This window comes from Prunus persica, chromosome G2, assembly GCF_000346465.2.
Source record: "Prunus persica cultivar Lovell chromosome G2, Prunus_persica_NCBIv2, whole genome shotgun sequence".
In the NCBI taxonomy this organism is placed as follows: domain Eukaryota; kingdom Viridiplantae; phylum Streptophyta; class Magnoliopsida; order Rosales; family Rosaceae; genus Prunus; species Prunus persica.
Window position 1 is genome coordinate 3,871,806 of NC_034010.1, and position 17,574 is coordinate 3,889,379.

Sequence of the window (17,574 nt, forward strand, 5' to 3'; positions counted from 1 at the left end):
CTTTTCTATTCTACCCTTGCCCTACATTAATTTCTTTTTACTTCACTTTTAATTAGTTCTAATTAAGTGTAAAGAAAAAGAACTAATATAAAAGTGAAGTAAAAAGAAATTAATGTATGGCAATGGTAGAATAGGAAAGAGAAAGAACAAAATTGATTAAAAAGTATTAAAAAGCAAGAAAGAGTGTAAGTGAAAAAAAGAGAGTGGGAAAATCAAATCCCTAAAACTAAAACCAAAATCCAATTTTCCTCAATAAAAAAAACCCCCATTATCCATTTCTTTTTCTCGTGAAGCAAATACAATAATATATTATCAGTCACCCCCGTCTTGATGTTTTACTGCTTTAAAGTACTTTGAGTCTGATTGATCCACAAGATCAGCTACCAGTCCACTGATATGTGGTGGAAGTGATCGGTTTACTACTAAGAATCAGCCATGGCTTCTTCTTTACCGGGTCAACTCGTTTTTCTCTTAGAGAATGGACATCATGTGTGGGAGGACCAATCTCTCATCAAGTGGAGGAAGAGAGATGCACATGTCCCTTTACGTTGCCATGATTCAATTGAAGGTGAGGAACTAAAACCATTCCAATTTCAGTTTCGTATTTGGATTAAGAGTGTTTTCATGTTGCTGGAAGTTTTGCTTTGTTTCACGTTGTCTTGTTAAATTTTGGTTAATGGAGTTTTTTGTTGCTGGAATTTTGTAAATGTTTGGGATATAACTGTTAAGTCTGTTTGATTCAGAATCACATTCAATCTTCAGATGAAGAGTTCTATGAAGTGGGTTTATGATCGTGAATAAGGGGATTTCATGTGATAAAAATAATATGAAGTACTCATGTAATGCTAGTATATTATAAATGCATTTAGCTATTTTCTTTATTATAAATTTCAGGTTCTACATGCAATATTTATTGGAAATGATTTAGCCATGTCATTTAGATGTTTCGACTTTGCAAATTATACAAACACACATTGAGTATGTATAATAATTATGTATAAGCAAGCTCATCGATTGGCCTGACACATTTTGAATTTTTGTTGGAGTTTTGTTGCATTGGTTTTTGGTAAAAAATCATTTTCTCAAATATGAAGAGTGAATAGGGAAACATGGTATGCAGTTGTGAATATGTGTAGAATCTGACATTGTTCAGAAACTGCATCATGGTATGGTATATGAGCTTGAGCTTGACGTTGCATCTTGCCATCAAGATGAGCTTTTGGTATAGGAACATGGGACAGGAATCTTGTACCTATTCCCAAGCCTTGAAATCACGAAACATGGTCTACGTTATAGGCACATAGAGGGATTCTAATTGGTATAATGGTTTGGGTCCATGATGCAGAACCCCCCCTCTCTAAGTTCTGTGTGTTATTTTATCTTATCATTGGCTTGGAATCTTACTTCTTTTCTATTTCTTTTAGAAGATATCTGATGTTCGTTATGTGATGTAGGATCTCTTAAATACTGGTATGAGCGCAACAAAGTGAATTTTCTGGTATCCAACTCTGCTGTTTGGGATGATGATGCTGTTCCTGGAGCTCTTGATAGCGCAGCCCTTTGGGTCAAGGACTTGCCTTTTGTGAAGTCTTTGTCAGGCTATTGGAAATTCTTCTTGGCTTCGAGTCCTAGAAATGTTCCTGTAAATTTTTATGACACTGCATTTCAGGATTCTGAGTGGGAAACCTTACCAGGTAAGCATATATGTATCTTTCACTTTTTCTTGCCTTAAAATCTGACAATCTACACATATATTTGGTATGCTGTGTTAGAATATAGCAGTGATAGTTGTTTCATAAAATCATTAATGAAATTTGTTTCATTGCAAAATATGTATCTATTCCTGCATGCCAGAAACTTATTGCATCGTTTTACTTCAACTACGAGTTTTCTCTGCGCTGTTTCTTTATATATTCTTATTTGCAACAGTGTAGTATTGCATTCGAGGTAATTTTATGGCTAAGTGAGAGAATTTTGAAGGCATGTTTAGTAACGTGTATGAAATGTTTGGGTTATAATGAGGGGAATTTTTTATTTTTTATTTTTAGTTTTTTCTGTATTTCAGTTAGCTTATGTAAGTGTCAGCTTCACATGAGAGTTGGGGTCCAATCTTAACTTAGCTTCAAGGAAAGGAAAGGAAAAACTTCCATTTTATTGCTTGTTGGCTACTGGTTTTTCTCATAGCGGATTTTCGCTATCATAAATCGGCCTTTCATTTTACTATTCGTTTTCTTTAAAGAGAGACACACATATGCGTTAGCGAAACTGTTCAGTAAGTGCCACGCACAAATAAGTCAGTTCTTTCCAGATAATAAATTGTGCTTTGAACTATAGGCGCTAACTGAAGCTTGTATGATTGTGAAAATTCTTTTCTAAGTGCTTGTACTATGATTTCATGATTCCATATTTATTTTATTTTATTTTCCTCCAAAATAGACAATTTAAGAATACTTTGATAACCTTATTCCTTGTAGTGTTTTGAGCTTTAGCAATAGCATATCGAACAAATTTATGAATGATTTATGTTATAAATTTATCATGATTTTTCATATCTAACACATGCAATTATTATCCAACAACCGTGTCTCATTATTTTGTGTTCTCTCATGGAACAGTTCCTTCAAACTGGCAGATGCATGGATTTGATCGGCCTATTTATACAAACGTTGTTTATCCATTTCCACTTGATCCACCTTTTGTTCCTGTGGACAACCCTACTGGCTGCTATAGGACATACTTTCACATTCCTAAAGAATGGAAGGGTATGATCCATTTGATTGCCTTGCTGATTGTAGCTGATTACTATTTATTGGTGCTTTTTTATTCTTTTGTTTTTATTTTTCTTTGTTGTTCCCTTTTACATTATGCTTACTGATCAGTATTCTATCAAACCTGTGCTACTTATATCTTGTATGCATCGAAGTAAGTTTTATTTTCCACTTTGTAATGTAGCCATTTTGAAATGTAATATATAGAGCAATATGACCTGAATTTGTGTTAATGATTTGAAATGTGACTAATAGAAGTATTGCCTCACAGATTGGATTTTCTGCTGTATGTACATATGAATGCATGCATGCACCTATATTACAGTCACAGACACACACACACAAAAATGACATTTCCATGACATCCCTCAACTCTGTTGATCATTCTTTCTGTGGGCAAATTTATATGACATGTTTACCATTTGACAGGTCGCAGGATTTTGTTGCATTTTGAAGCTGTTGATTCTGCATTCTGTGCATGGCTAAATGGGGTCCCGATAGGATATAGGTAATAAATACTTGTAAGAACTTTTGTGAATTATCATAATTATCCTGTAGGTGGATGCTGTTATGCTATACCTTATGTCATACTTCCATTCATGGAGTCTTCTCAGCGTGTGTTACTGTTTTCTGAACATATGCATTTTACATGGAATTTATCTCAGTCAGGTATATGTTGACAGATTAAGATTGCGCACATTTGTGAATAAGAGATACGGAGAGTGAGTTTAAGATGCTCATGGAGGATCTTCTTTCGCAATCTACTATTTTTCACTTTTCTCTTTCGCAACATACAAATTAAAAGTTAAATATAAAATGCAAAAAGAGAGAGTAACCCACATGGAATATAAAGAACATAAAGTCCCCAACTCTTAAAGCTGAGTATGGATACTGTTTTGATGCTGATAAATAATTTATCAAGTAAATACAATAATGTATATTGTGCTGAGAGTCTTTTGCTACCATATGGTTTAGCAAGAAAAGGGGCATTAAATTGTTAATAACTTAAAAATGAAGCATGGTGAGTATGACCTGACTCAGTTATACTAATTACCAATCTTTGAACATAGCTTTCTTTTTTTTTTTCTTTCCCTTTTTTCTGTTAATGTATTGTTTATCATACCAAGAATATGTATTAGCCTTGAAAGGAACTTTCTTTAATAAATGGTCCAGCCACTGAATGATCTGACTTAAATATTTTGTTTCTTTTTGGTGGTGGGGAAATTCTTGGGAAGTTTCAATTTGAATTATTTGATGGTTGTTTAATCAGTTAGGAATTCGGATGTTAGTAGAGTCTTGTTTACTTTTTCACAAGTAGAAAATGAATCCTAAGCATTTGAGATGGTCATATGTGCACTTGTCGGTTTTGTAACCTGTATCACCAAGTACATACAACTATATCAAATTGAAGATTGTTTTCCGCTTATAAGGGATGCATGGTTTGGTAGGAATCCCCTGGGAGGTACGTTAACAAACTTTTCAATATCGTGCTAGGTCAGTCAGGACAGTAGACTTCCTGCTGAATTTGAAATCACTGATTATTGTTATCCATCTGATATGGACAAGAAAAATGTACTAGCTGTTCAAGTATTCAGATGGAGTGATGGCTCCTACCTTGAAGATCAAGATCATTGGTGGTTATCTGGCATTCATCGTGACGTGCTTCTTCTTTCCAAGCCACAGGTCTTTATTGTCTTCTTTCTTGCCTTTATATCCTCTCTTTTAATTACAATTGGACTATATGCAATTGGTACTTCTTGGGACTGGGGACAAGCATGTATACATTGATGATTTGCATGGCTACTTTTCTATCATAAGATCACTCCATCTCTTTGCAAGTCATTATTGTTCTTTCTTTCCCATTTTGAAAAATCGACACATTGGAGGCAAAGAATTAGGACAGTTAATGCTATAATGTGTGTATGGAAATATGACCTAGTTCTTCAATGTTCTAAGCCATATTTTATTTTGATTACACATATAGATTATCTAAATTATTTCCTTATTCTTTAACGTAAACTGGTAACGTGCTGCTACCTGTACTGGAGCATTGCATAATATTAAATCCTAAAAAATAACTGATGTGCAGGTATTCATTGCAGACTACTTTTTCAAATCAACTCTGGCTGAGGATTTTTCTTATGCAGACATACAGGCAAGTATTTATCAATCGAGGATGGATCTTTTTGTTTTTACAAAGTAATAAGTATAAACAATATTTTGCAGTTTTGTCTAGATGGTTGACCTCTTGCACATAACTGGACAATAATTTGTAACCCATTGAATCATATGATAAACTCCAAAAACAATAAAGGATACAGGAAATGTCTTATGTGCTTAGGTTAGAGAAATTCCTGTCTTGTAATGGTTTTTATTCGTACTATCTGATTATATGTGCATGTGCTCACTTTTTTTCTCCTTTTGAGTATCGCAGTGTCTGTTAATGTAGACTGTCATTGATTTATCAGTCAAGATTTTGGAATCTACCCTTATATCAATGTGCAATATGATGGGATTATGTTATCTTCTCAGTGCTATTGCTCTACATTGAAAACATTTTAAAATATTGTTGTCTTGCACTTTTGACCAGGTTGAAGTGAAAATAGATAACTCCAGAGAAACATCTAAAGATAGCGTTCTTGCAAACTATGTTATAGAAGCTGCATTATTTGACACTGCGTGCTGGTACAGCATTGATAGATATGCTGACCTGCACTTGTCTAATGTGGCTAGTATAAAGCTTAATCTCTCATCCAGCACAAGTCTCGGGTTTCATGGTTATTTGCTGGTAGGGAGACTGGACATGCCGAGGCTTTGGTCTGCAGAGCAAGTGAGGAATTATTATTTTTTGTTTCTTCCTAGTTTGTTCCTACGCTAAAACCCTTTTAAGCAATATATACTTTCTTGCTTAGTGATATTCTCAACTTTGTTGAGTCATTGGAGTTACCCAAAATGTCTGTCAAGTGCTCGAAGTACCCTGGCACTGGGAATATTTTAGGGTGCTGCACCGTTTAACCTAATGTGTATGTTTGTGTGTGCTGCACCGTTTTGTTTATATAACTTAGTTTGCTTTTCCCTTCTAGACATGTGGGAAAAATTGGTCAACTGTAAATATCATATCTTGCTAAATTATAACAGTCTAAGAGTAATTAGATTTTTCTCATTCATATGACTCCAGAGTTTGTGAAAATTTCTTTTTAACTTAAATTTAATTCCTTAAAAGACCATGGTCGAGTCTTCTTTCTACCTTGAGCTTCAATGGGGTGATATTGTGAATACTACGTAGGTGACTAGAAACTTTCCCCCTTACCTAAGCATTAGCTAGCATTAAGGGTTAGTCAAGTCATGTTGAAAGTATGGCTTTGGTACTTTCTTGCTCCATATAAGCATAAAGTAGATGGAGGGCTCAAACATAATAGTAAGAAAAGAAGTTTTGAGAAAAACAAAAAATATACATTAGATAATTCATGATATGAAACTAAAAGTTTTGTGGCCCCAATAACAAGAAGTATCTAAAACCTTGCATTGTACATTTGGTGGTGTTTTTTTTTTTTCTTTTTCCTTCTTATGGGCAAAGCTAAAGTATTGTACATTATCTTGGGAAAAGAATATTAAAGTATTCAATCATATGGTTTATTATCACTATGTAACACAGTGTTCTCGGTTATTAATGAGATGTTTTTATCTTCTCATCTTTCATATAAGATCAAACAGTTTCTTGATGAAGATAGAAGGAAAGACAATAAGTTCTCTGAAGAATTTCAGGAACATTTTTTCAGCAGAAAATTCAAAATTTTCTAGGAAAATTCTGCAAAATTTTCTGCTGTTTGGTGGATTTAGAGAAGTACTTTCGAGAGAATATTTTCTTCATTTAGCAGCAAACTTTGTGTCTTTTAATACCATTTCCTTGAGCAACTTGAAAATGTAATGCTTTTGGTGATTGCTTTACTAATGTTAAATTATATGAATCTAGGGTTTAAATTTATCTGCTCTCATTCCACTTCTTTATTATGCCTGTTCTTCAAAGGGAAAATATGATGATTAAAAAGGGAAAGCGCAATGGTGGGGAAGAGTGGAAGTGGTACAATTCACTTGTTCGAAAAAAAAAAAAAAAATTATGACCAGATTTTAGAGATTCAATAAGAAATAAAGATTGCAGGCTATCTATTTAATGTTGTTGACTGATGATTCGTTTCCCAGAGTTTATGTTACAGTATTTGCTTTTGAACTCTTTTCCTGTGTCCAACATACATATTTCATAACTGATTGTTTACTGTGTGCAGCCAAGCCTGTACACTCTTGCTGTTACATTGAAAGATGCATCTGGCAACCTTCTGGACTGTGAATCAAGCCTGGTAGGCATACGGCAAGTATCAAAAGCCCCCAAACAGCTGCTTGTTAATGGGCATCCAATAATAATAAGGGGTGTGAACAGGCATGAGCATCATCCACGTCTGGGGAAGACAAACATAGAATCCTGCATGGTTAAGGTAACACATACTTTACTTCTCCTTGTCTGTTCTCTGCTAGCCAAGTTGATTTGCAACTGGAGTTGATGGTTCTTGGAATTTTAATCACTATTTACTGTGTACAGGATTTGGTTTTAATGAAGCAATACAATATCAATGCTGTGAGAAACAGTCATTATCCCCAACATCCTCGTTGGTACGAGCTCTGTGATTTGTTTGGCATGTACATGATAGATGAAGCCAATATTGAAACCCATGGTTTTGATCTTTCTGGGCATGTGAAGCATCCTACTTTGGAACCCAGCTGGGCTACTGCAATGATGGACCGTGTGATAGGCATGGTTGAGAGAGACAAAAATCATGCTTGCATTATCTCTTGGTCCTTAGGGAATGAAGCTGGATATGGACCTAATCATTCTGCTTTAGCTGGTAAACCGCTGTTCTTTTATCATATCCATATTTTTGTCCAGCTTTGAAGGAACTTTTAGAAAATGTTATTACTTTGTACTTGTTCGAGAATTATTGCCTCACCTCGACATATTTCTCCTAGAAGATATATTCATTTTACAGAAGTAGACAATGGGGATCATTTTGTGGCTTTAGTAAGTTACCTTGAAATGATGGTGATGGATTTGGGTTCAAAATTTCGAAAATAAGGAAGTGATGGTCAGAACTGGCGTTCATCTGGGAATGGGCCTTACTTTAGGGAAAGTGAATATTTTCGAAAGAAAGAAGCATGCACTCTAATTTTGAGTAATTGATATATAATTTATTATACTAAAGTTGAGTAAGTAAGTTAACATCACCTTTTTCTATAATTTGGGCAATATCTATCTTTGTATTTTATTTTTCATTTTTAAAAATGTTAGTGTTTCTTATGAAAAATAATTATTATTATTATGATCACCCTCAAAATTTTGAACAGTATAATTGAAGTTGCGTGTAAGGCATCTCTTCCCAACCCCAACCCCCCCCCCCCCCCCCGGTTTCATATCACTCATTGTTTTCAAGACCTTGTTCACCTGAATTTTAGGCTGGGTTCGTGGAAAGGATCCCTCACGGCTGGTACATTACGAAGGAGGTGGATCCAGAACCTCATCCACAGATATTATATGTCCCATGTATATGCGGGTCTGGGACATGTTGCAGATTTCGAGAGATCCAAATGAAACACGCCCTTTGATTTTGTGCGAGTATGTATATTTTTTTTACTTTTCCCTTTTTATTGTTGTTTGAGCATAGTTTGTTGGTTTACCATTATTCCCAATGTTTGAAGATGAGTCAAATGTTATTTATATTCTGGCACTTCTCACCTTTGGGCCCCTCCACCAATAGAGTCCAACATGCGAAATTCAACTTATATAGAGAGGTTGCAACCAATCCAAAAAAAAAAAAAAAAAAAAAGGAGGTTGCAGTTTTTGCTCTACACCTTTATCAGGATCTCTTGCTCTAATACCATGCAAAAGTTTGTTGCTTTACCACTGCTCCCAAATTCTTAAGCTATTAGAATTTGGGCCAAATGTATTCTAACCTGCTAATTTATTTTGTAAAGTTATACAAGATACCTCTGTTTATGCTCATGGCAATGCAAATTTCTTCGCTTAAAAGTTTGAGAAAATAATGGCAGGTATTCACATGCAATGGGAAACAGCAATGGGAATTTACATGAATATTGGGAAGTAATTGATAGCACATTTGGTCTTCAAGGAGGCTTTATCTGGGATTGGGTTGATCAGGTCAAGTATCCTTGCTGTTCATAAGAAATGCACTGATGATTTATCAACATTACATTAAATATTGAGTTTCAAGCCATCTTACACTCTTGAAACCCCTTTACTTTAATTTATTGGGCATAACCACATAACATCAACATAAAATTGAAACTGGTAAATATCATCATCATTTTCTTCTTCTTATCCCCCAACCACCAACCACCAACCACCAACCCCTAACCTCTCTCTCTCTCTCTCTCTCTCTCTCTCTCTCTCTCTCTCTCCACGAAATCTTTGTTGTTCAGAACCACAAATTACATCAGGGGGTAATAGATTTTCTCTTTGTATATAGGCCCTATTGAAGGATAATGCAGATGGTAGTAAGCATTGGGCATATGGGGGTGACTTTGGTGATGTTCCTAATGATTTAAACTTCTGTTTGAATGGCCTTACATGGCCAGATCGAACTCCTCATCCAGCACTGCATGGTAAGTTGATGATTTATGTTATACTTACAAGTACCTCTGTCCTTTTAGTTCTTTAAGATAATATTTGTATGTTATTTTTTAATTTATTTTCATGTCTCTTTTCTTCGGTTATTGTTTTCAGAAGTCAAGTATGTGTACCAACCAATCAAGGTTTCATTTAGCAAAGAAACACTAAGGGTAAGTTCACATAGTATTTGCTTTCATTTAATTTTATTATTTTCCGGAATACTTCTTTACCTGAAATACACCTTGCAGATAACAAATACCCACTTTTATAAAACAACACAAGGATTGGAGTTCAGCTGGGATGTTCATGGGGATGGATGCAAACTTGGATCCGGAATTCTACCTTTTCCGTTGATTGAACCTCAGAAGAGTTATGATATTAAGTGGCGGTCAGCTTTGTGGTATCCTCTATGGACTTCATCATCTGCAGAGGAATATTTTTTAACAATAACAGCTAAGCTTTTGCGTTCCACACGCTGGGTTGAAGCTGGTCATGTTATCTCATCTACCCAAGTCCAGTTGCCTTCCAAAAGAGAAATTGTTCCTCACGTAGTTGCTTTTGCTTACTACCCACTTTGACAATAAGAATGAAGTTTACATGTTTTGTCATATAAAAACATTTTTACAATTGGCCTTGATTTCCAGGTCATCAAGACTGAAGATGCTGTGTTCGTCAGTGAAACTCTTGGGGATAAAATTAGAGTCAGCCGACATAGCTTTTGGGAGATCATATTTAGTGTTCAAACAGGAACAGTTGACAGCTGGACGGTATTTTACACCATTGTTATTTTCATTTTTTTTGTTGATAACACATTTTTCTTTATAAAACCAAAGTTATTTTAAGAATGATTTCCCTCCAGGTTTTATGATTGTAGTTGCCTGGTTATTGTTCTATTTTCTGTTGGGATAAGCATTGTATGATTTTTCTTTTTTGTTCCTAAGGATGTTCCGTCTCATGTAGATTGAGGGTTGCGTATTTGTTGACCCGAACCTCTTTGATTGTACTTCTCAATTTCATTAATACTCATTCTGTTTCCTATTTAAAAAAATGGTAGGTCGAAGGAGTTCCTTTGATGACGAAAGGCATATTTCCATGCTTCTGGCGAGCACCAACAGATAATGACAAAGGAGGAGGTGCGAGTAGTTATTTCTCCTTATGGAAAGCTGCTCATATTGATAACCTTCATTATATTACCCAAAGCTGTTCTATACAGAATAAGACGGACCATCTTGTGAAAATAGCTGTGGCTTTTCATGGTGTTCCAAAGGAGGAGGGTGCTTTATACAAGGGGAAAAAGATAAAAATTGAAGTTGATGTGATTTACACAATTTACGGTTCAGGAGACGTTGTTGTTGAATGTAATGTAAGACCAAGTTCGAACCTTCGACTTCTGCCACGTGTGGGAGTTGAGTTCCATTTGGATAAGTCAATGGATCAGATTAAGTGGTATGGAAGAGGACCATTTGAATGTTATCCAGACAGAAAAGCAGCTGCTCATGTTGCGGTCTATGAGCAGAAAGTGGAAGACATGCATGTCCCTTATATAGTTCCTGGGGAATGTTCAGGTAGGGCAGATGTTAGATGGGTGACATTCCAAAACAAGGATGGTTTCGGAATATATGCATCAGTGTATGGCAGCTCTACGCCTATGCAAATAAATGCAAGTTACTACACCACAGCTGAGCTTGATCGGGCAACGCATAATGAAGATCTTATCAAAGGAGATGACATTGAGGTAATTTCTTCTACATCATCAATCCATATCTTTCATTTCAGAACCAGTAGATTGTTTCTGGACATCCATTACGAGTAATATACAGAGGATGGTTTATGGTTTAGGGTCTAGGGTTTATGGTTTACTGTGTTACAGGTTCATCTTGATCACAAGCACATGGGCCTGGGTGGGGATGATAGTTGGTCGCCCTGCGTCCACGACAAGTATCTGGTTCATGCTGTTCCATACTCATTTTCAATTAGGCTGTGCCCGATAACCCCTGCAACCTCTGGCCAAGCCGTGTACAAAACTCAACTTCAAAACTAGTAGGCATGATGGGCTCAAGAACTTGGTAATGAGTACCGAGTGATTGACAATGTATGTGGCCATGAAATAAGATGTCTAGCTCATTTGCAACGAATAATATAAGGGCAAAACTTATCAGTCTGTAATATTCTGATTATGAAACATTTGTATTTAACAGTGCTTTTGTCTGAAGCATTTTAGTGGTGGATCATGCCTACTACAATCAATCTAAGCAATTTAGTATTTTCCCTCCTATTTGTCACTTTACTTAACCAATATACGCGGCGGGTTCTTATTTTTGTTGAATTCTTCCCATAATAAGAATGCGACCGCATTCCTATGGACGTGGCAACTTCATGAGATTAGCCATCATTACATATGTGATTTTGTAACTTTTTCCATTTAGAATTAAAGCAAGTTTTGGTATAATTTTAGGGATTCCAAGACTTTGCATTTAGAGGTTGTGCATTTTCCCGCATTTCATTAAATCCAAACCATTCTAATAATCAAACATCTTAACATGACACCTCATTAAATTTGGGAGAACATTTTTTTTTTCCCCCTCCAAAGCTCACGCGTTGAACTGACCTTTAACGTTAACATCAGTTTTTTAGCATTGTCGTTCAGTGTTGAAACCGTGATCGGTCAGGAGCAAATACCATCAACGAATAATTGTTGAATCCATTCACGATTATCCAGATGCTTGTTTCTTTGGTTTTAGTGAAGCAACTGATGGTGTCAAGTCATTGATTCCAAAACATTAGGGTGTTATAGGCCAAGGAAGAGCAGACAAACCTAATATAAACAAAACAAGCTTGATTATAAAGGACGTTTGTCAAATTGGTATAATGTAATATACATATATATGTGTTTATGATTCTATGAACAAAATATAATGATAATCGTATCTCTGCATGTAAGAGGGTGCGAACAGTACAAAGTAGGGAAAATGTTCAGATATGCTCGTATTAGCTCATATTTTATTCTTCTCCAATATGGAGGTATTTATACAAGTACAAAGATGTGTTAACCCTAAATAAAATAGGAAATATATCTAATTACTATAGGAAATAAATCTCTATTACAATATGACTAAATAATAATTGGTAAGTAACCAAAATTCTAACTAAATAAGGAACCAAAATTCTAACTAAGTAAGGACTCGCCAACACGAACCACAACCATTAAAAATTGAAGGCCCCATATAAAAAGGCAGTGAAGCAAACCCAGAGGAGAGAGCACCCAAAACCATTCAAAATTGAAGATCCCAGATCAGGGCAATCCTAAAGCACAAAATTTCAGGGGCCATGAGAGAAAGAAACATGCTCAAACTGACGTTAACGTGTGTGAGTTTTGTGGGAAAAAAAAACAATAACTTCAAGTTTAATGACGTGCCATGTTTTAAGACGTTAGATTATTAGAATGGTTTGGTGACAAGACCCATCCCAAATTCTCCATTGGAACCTATGACGAACCCTGTTGCCTATCCGGCATCTAACCAATGTCGGGTCCACTTACTAAAATAACTCTTTTCCATGAACAACAACAACAGAAAAAGAGTCCAAACTTCTATCAAAATTTTTGCAATCTCTCCTGAAAAACGAATAAATCCTAAAATTTTCCACTAGTAAAAACAACACATTAAATATCTCAACTGGCAGCACACACAATGCTAAAGTACATAGTTCACAAAATAGACATCCGACCTCAATTTCTACCCTCCATGGACAATATCAGAGCAATATAAGAAATTCTTAACTACACAACCAGAGTAATTTTCAAAGGAAATAAACAACATAAAAGTCCTACGATTGAAGTTAGAAGCGCGGGAAGAATGGCTTGGATTCACGAGTCACGTCAAACTACGGCCTGAGGGGAGTAAAATAGAAATTGTGAGTGGACAAAAATAAAGTTTGAAAATAGTTATGATCAAATGTACTAACCCCACCGTTTTATGAAAACAATGTAAAACCATGCAATAAAATCCATTATTATAGTATAGTTGAATTTGAAATCATTGTAATCCCATAAACCCGATATGGCATAGAATATAATCATCAAACAGGACCTTTTTCCTTTAGCCAACCCCTTTTTCCTAGACATATGCTTGTAAAAACACAATATACAAAGAAAGTGCCTTATAAATATATAAGTATAAAAATGTATGTATGTATATCACTACATCAGCAACAAGTACCAAGGGAAACAATCCAACACGAGGACTGTTTTGACTAGATATAGGATAGAAATGCATTACCCTATGACTACAGACGAGCAGTCCAATCGGGGGACTATTGCTCCCCAACACACACGGCGAAATCGCATCACTTACGCTTGTAGACTGCCTCGCCAAGGGCCTGCAGCACATCTCTCCAAGGGTGCTCAGGTCCCGACACACCTATGAAGAGTTATCACGTGTCGAATGTATCCAAGTATCCAATAACATGGGGGGTACATATAATGGTGCAATCAATACATGATATTCCAAAATCATAGCCCAACACTATGTACCAATTCCCAAAATATAAAAAAATATATAAAAAATATAAAAAATCCAATTTCCAATAATCATCTCCGAAATCCATATTCTCAAATTCACAATAATCAAATCCATACACATCCCGATAAAATCATAATCCAAAACCCAAAATCCATTTACTTTATAACTAACAATAAGTTCTAGTAATCCCATAAGATACTATAAACCCATAGTTAAAACATATATCAAATTCCATAATCCCAATAAACCAAAGAAGTCAAGTTCTAAATCAAATCTCATTTATGCATGCAAAAATCCATATTCAAAAAATAATGCTCATTTAAAACAATGTCTACTCATAACAAGTCCAGAGCTGCTCGACCCTGAGAATGTCTCTCTTGTGGAGTACGTGAAGCTTGAGTACCTATTTGAAAGAACAATGAGACTTAATCAATAAAAGTATCCAACCATAAACTTTATCTTAAAATTCTAATTCCCGGGACTCAAAGTGTGTGTACAACCTTTAAGGAAGTTCCTAAGGGTCCGGCAAGGGCTACTAAATATGTCCCGAGGATTTGGTTTCAATCGAACAGTCAGATCTAAACCAATCGCACAATCGGTTTGCCTAATCCTAAAATTAGTGATTCGGAGGATCCGAAACTTCGATCTCACTCCGTAAGTTCCTACACGATCCTAATTGAAAATGAAACCGATCAAATGATCCGAATCTATCGAACCCAGATATCGCATAATAGGCGCAATATCCGTTCGATAATTAAACGATAATCCGAGCATACCTCATGCTCAGGACGATGTGGTGAGCATTTAGAACTCAAAAGGCTACCACAAAGTGGCCCATGAGTTCGATCTAGACATTCCTAAAAATTCACAATTCTACTTAACTTTGGAACAACTCAACAATCTACAAAACCTCTAAAATATAACCTCTAAAACAAATTTCCATAAATCAAACATCTTAAATATTTACCTCACTCCTTTGAATTAGTCTGAAATCCTCAATTCACCTCCCAAGGAGAACAACCACCAAAACAACAATTGGCAACAAAGAAGCTTGTTTAAGCTTGTACAACTTTCGAGATGGCTAAACTTGCTGGATGACTACGAATTTTGGATATGTTGTAGACTACATAATTCTCAACAACTTTCGTCAGGAACTTTCTCATGTGAGCAAGGGAAATCGACATGCAAGATAGAATTTGAGCCTACATTAACAAAGCAGACAATGATGAACATGTTACACTTAGGCACGTCTTAAGATGGCTATACTTCTTGGATAAAGTTTAAATTTTGGCATATTAGAGCCAACAACTTTGATGAAGGGAAATATGCCATTAGCGCAGAGGAAGGCTACATGCAAGAGTTCATAAGTTCACACTAGTGTGGAACCAACAGACAGGAAGTAAGAGAAGACTAGTCTCACCTTGAACATGATTTAAGGTAGATAGGCATCTCCAATTTAGATGACATTATAATGTCAAAATTATTTGTTTAGATTACTATGCCAAGATTTGAATAATAATGAAATGAAAATCAAATGAATTTCAAATGATTCATTGCATATAGTCATTTCAAATCCATTCCAAACGACGAAACAAGGCAAAGAAAAAAAAAAGGTGATTTTATTGGCACCTCATTATTTGCTCTTTGCACCCCGTGCTATTTTTAAACATAAATAATCTATTATACCCTTGTACATAATTACCATTTAGAATTAAAAAAATATTTAAAATAAAAATTAAATTTGCTTACTACTGAGGCCCAAAAAATCCATGGTTCGGTCCAATTAAATTCTCGGCCCAATGCGATACTTTACCAAGAAGAAACCCGATTTGGGCACGTGAAAGTTTGTCATATGCGCTTGTACACATGTCACGCCAAGCAAATAAGCAACACGTCATGCTACAAGCTTAAGTGGGCCCAAGCCACGAAAGATGCCCGGGGCTTGCTTGAGTAGGTTGTGGTATGGATGGTAATAAGTTGACATGAGGCCCATTGATGAGCCGAGAAATAGAAGTCCCGGGGTTGCTTGGGAGCCCCGGAACTCAAGCCCATTTCTTAGGCCCAAATATGTGGGTGAGCACAAAGAGAGAAAAATAGCTCATTACTTCAACCAAAATAGTCCATTAGCTCAACTAAAATAGCTCAACAATTGATGAAGTTAGCCCATTCACTTGATAAACCAACTTATTGTCCTAGAAGGCCCAAGCAACTTAAGAAAATATATGCAAAATCTCCAGCACCTAGCTAAAAACAAAGGCCACGATGAAAGCCAAAATATCCATGTGTGTAGGCTGCTGGAAGGCTCCAGCACATGGGAAAGAACAATTTCCAAGCACAAAACACTCGAAGAACCAAAGGATATTAACGTGCAAGCTGCCAGGAAGAGAAGCACCCTTCAAACCAACATACATACCCGAATTCCTTCCTTCATCAGACCTGGCCATGGAAAAAGGAAAGAAAGAAAGGAAGGAGATGGCTGGGAATGGAAGTCTCCCACTGGAACAGCTGCGGGGAAGGGGGCCTTGAGCTTCCAAAATTCCTGATTTTGTGCAAATAAACAGAGAAGATTTTGCTAGAATAAGATAAGTCAAAGAAGGGGAGGAGAAAGGAAGGAAAAAACTTGGCCAAAATGGATAGAAACCATTAGGGTTTCTTGGAAAAAGATGGCTTCCAGCTTCTATAAAAGGGGCCTCTTCTACCCAATCAAAAACCAACTCAGACCTAGAGAGCAAGCTTCCTCTCTTACCTACAAAAACCTAGCAATCTCGTGTACTATTCACCCTCCTTCTTCATTTTCTTCTTATGGCAGACTACTTGCACATCTGCCAAGCTGCCCGAAGAACATGGTTCTTTCTTTCTCTCTTCTTAGCCAAATCAACTTGCAAACCTCTTCTTCCTCACCTTAAACATTCCCCTTTCTCCCTAGGAAGCCATATTTTCCTCTTTGGTGCTAAACTCACGCTGATTTTGCTTCCATGTCACAAGCCTCTCATGCCGAGCTAGAGAATTTATCTGTAAGCATCAAGAAATTATCTGTAAGTTGCTGTCGTTCTGGTTGGTGAAGATAGCCAAGATGCTTCTTAAGGCATCTCAATCCTTTCGAAGCATTCTTAGGGCTTGATCTTCGAACTCAGGCTCAAGGGGCAATTTCATCTATCTGTCCTTTATCGCAGCCCAGCCCGTTTGTAGCTGTCGGAAGAAAAAAGCCCATACACTTACTACACCCCACATATGTTTTTGCAACCTTAGTTAGACTTTTTTTTTTTATCTTGTATTTATTCATGAATGGTAAGATTGAAGTTAGACAGGCTTTAAATGAGGTATGAGTTTATTTTTTGGCATTTTTCAAGTTTAGGATTTCATGATGGTTGTTGGTTGCATTTAGCACATCAGTACCGAACGCGATAGGTGAATTTGGTGGGATGCCACCGAAACATTGCACCTATTTCGGTTATGTTTGATCGTAGGACATTTATGTTGTTTATTTCCTTTGAAAATTACTTTGGTTGTGTAATTAAGAATTTCTTATATTGCTCTGATATTGTCCATGGAGGGTAGAATTTGAGGTCAGATGCCTATTTTGTGAACTGTGTGCTTTAGCATTGTATGT

The 17,574-nt window shown here is 36.1% G+C and overlaps 1 protein-coding gene across 1 annotated transcript; it reads left to right on the forward strand.

The window, feature by feature from the left end:
• On the forward strand, nt 225-11,719 carry LOC18786335 (beta-galactosidase). Its single transcript, XM_007218842.2, has 17 exons — nt 225-568; nt 1,455-1,694; nt 2,616-2,762; nt 3,198-3,276; nt 4,268-4,451; nt 4,858-4,923; nt 5,359-5,598; nt 7,052-7,258; nt 7,363-7,666; nt 8,271-8,430; nt 8,865-8,973; nt 9,302-9,437; nt 9,559-9,614; nt 9,693-9,992; nt 10,089-10,211; nt 10,499-11,179; nt 11,315-11,719. Exons 1-17 carry the CDS (start codon nt 436-438, stop codon nt 11,483-11,485), a joined length of 3,336 nt encoding a protein of 1,111 aa, XP_007218904.1. The 5' UTR covers nt 225-435; the 3' UTR covers nt 11,486-11,719.

Excerpts from the sequence above, each read along its gene's own strand:
- LOC18786335 (XM_007218842.2), top strand. The coding sequence starts at position 436 with ATGGCTTCTTCTTTACCGGGTCAACTCGTTTTTCTCTTAGAGAATGGA. Across the intron at positions 3,277-4,267 it reads GGGGTCCCGATAGGATATAG|TCAGGACAGTAGACTTCCTG; the intron begins GTAATAAATACT and ends GTGCTAGGTCAG. Across the intron at positions 9,438-9,558 it reads TCCTCATCCAGCACTGCATG|AAGTCAAGTATGTGTACCAA; the intron begins GTAAGTTGATGA and ends TATTGTTTTCAG.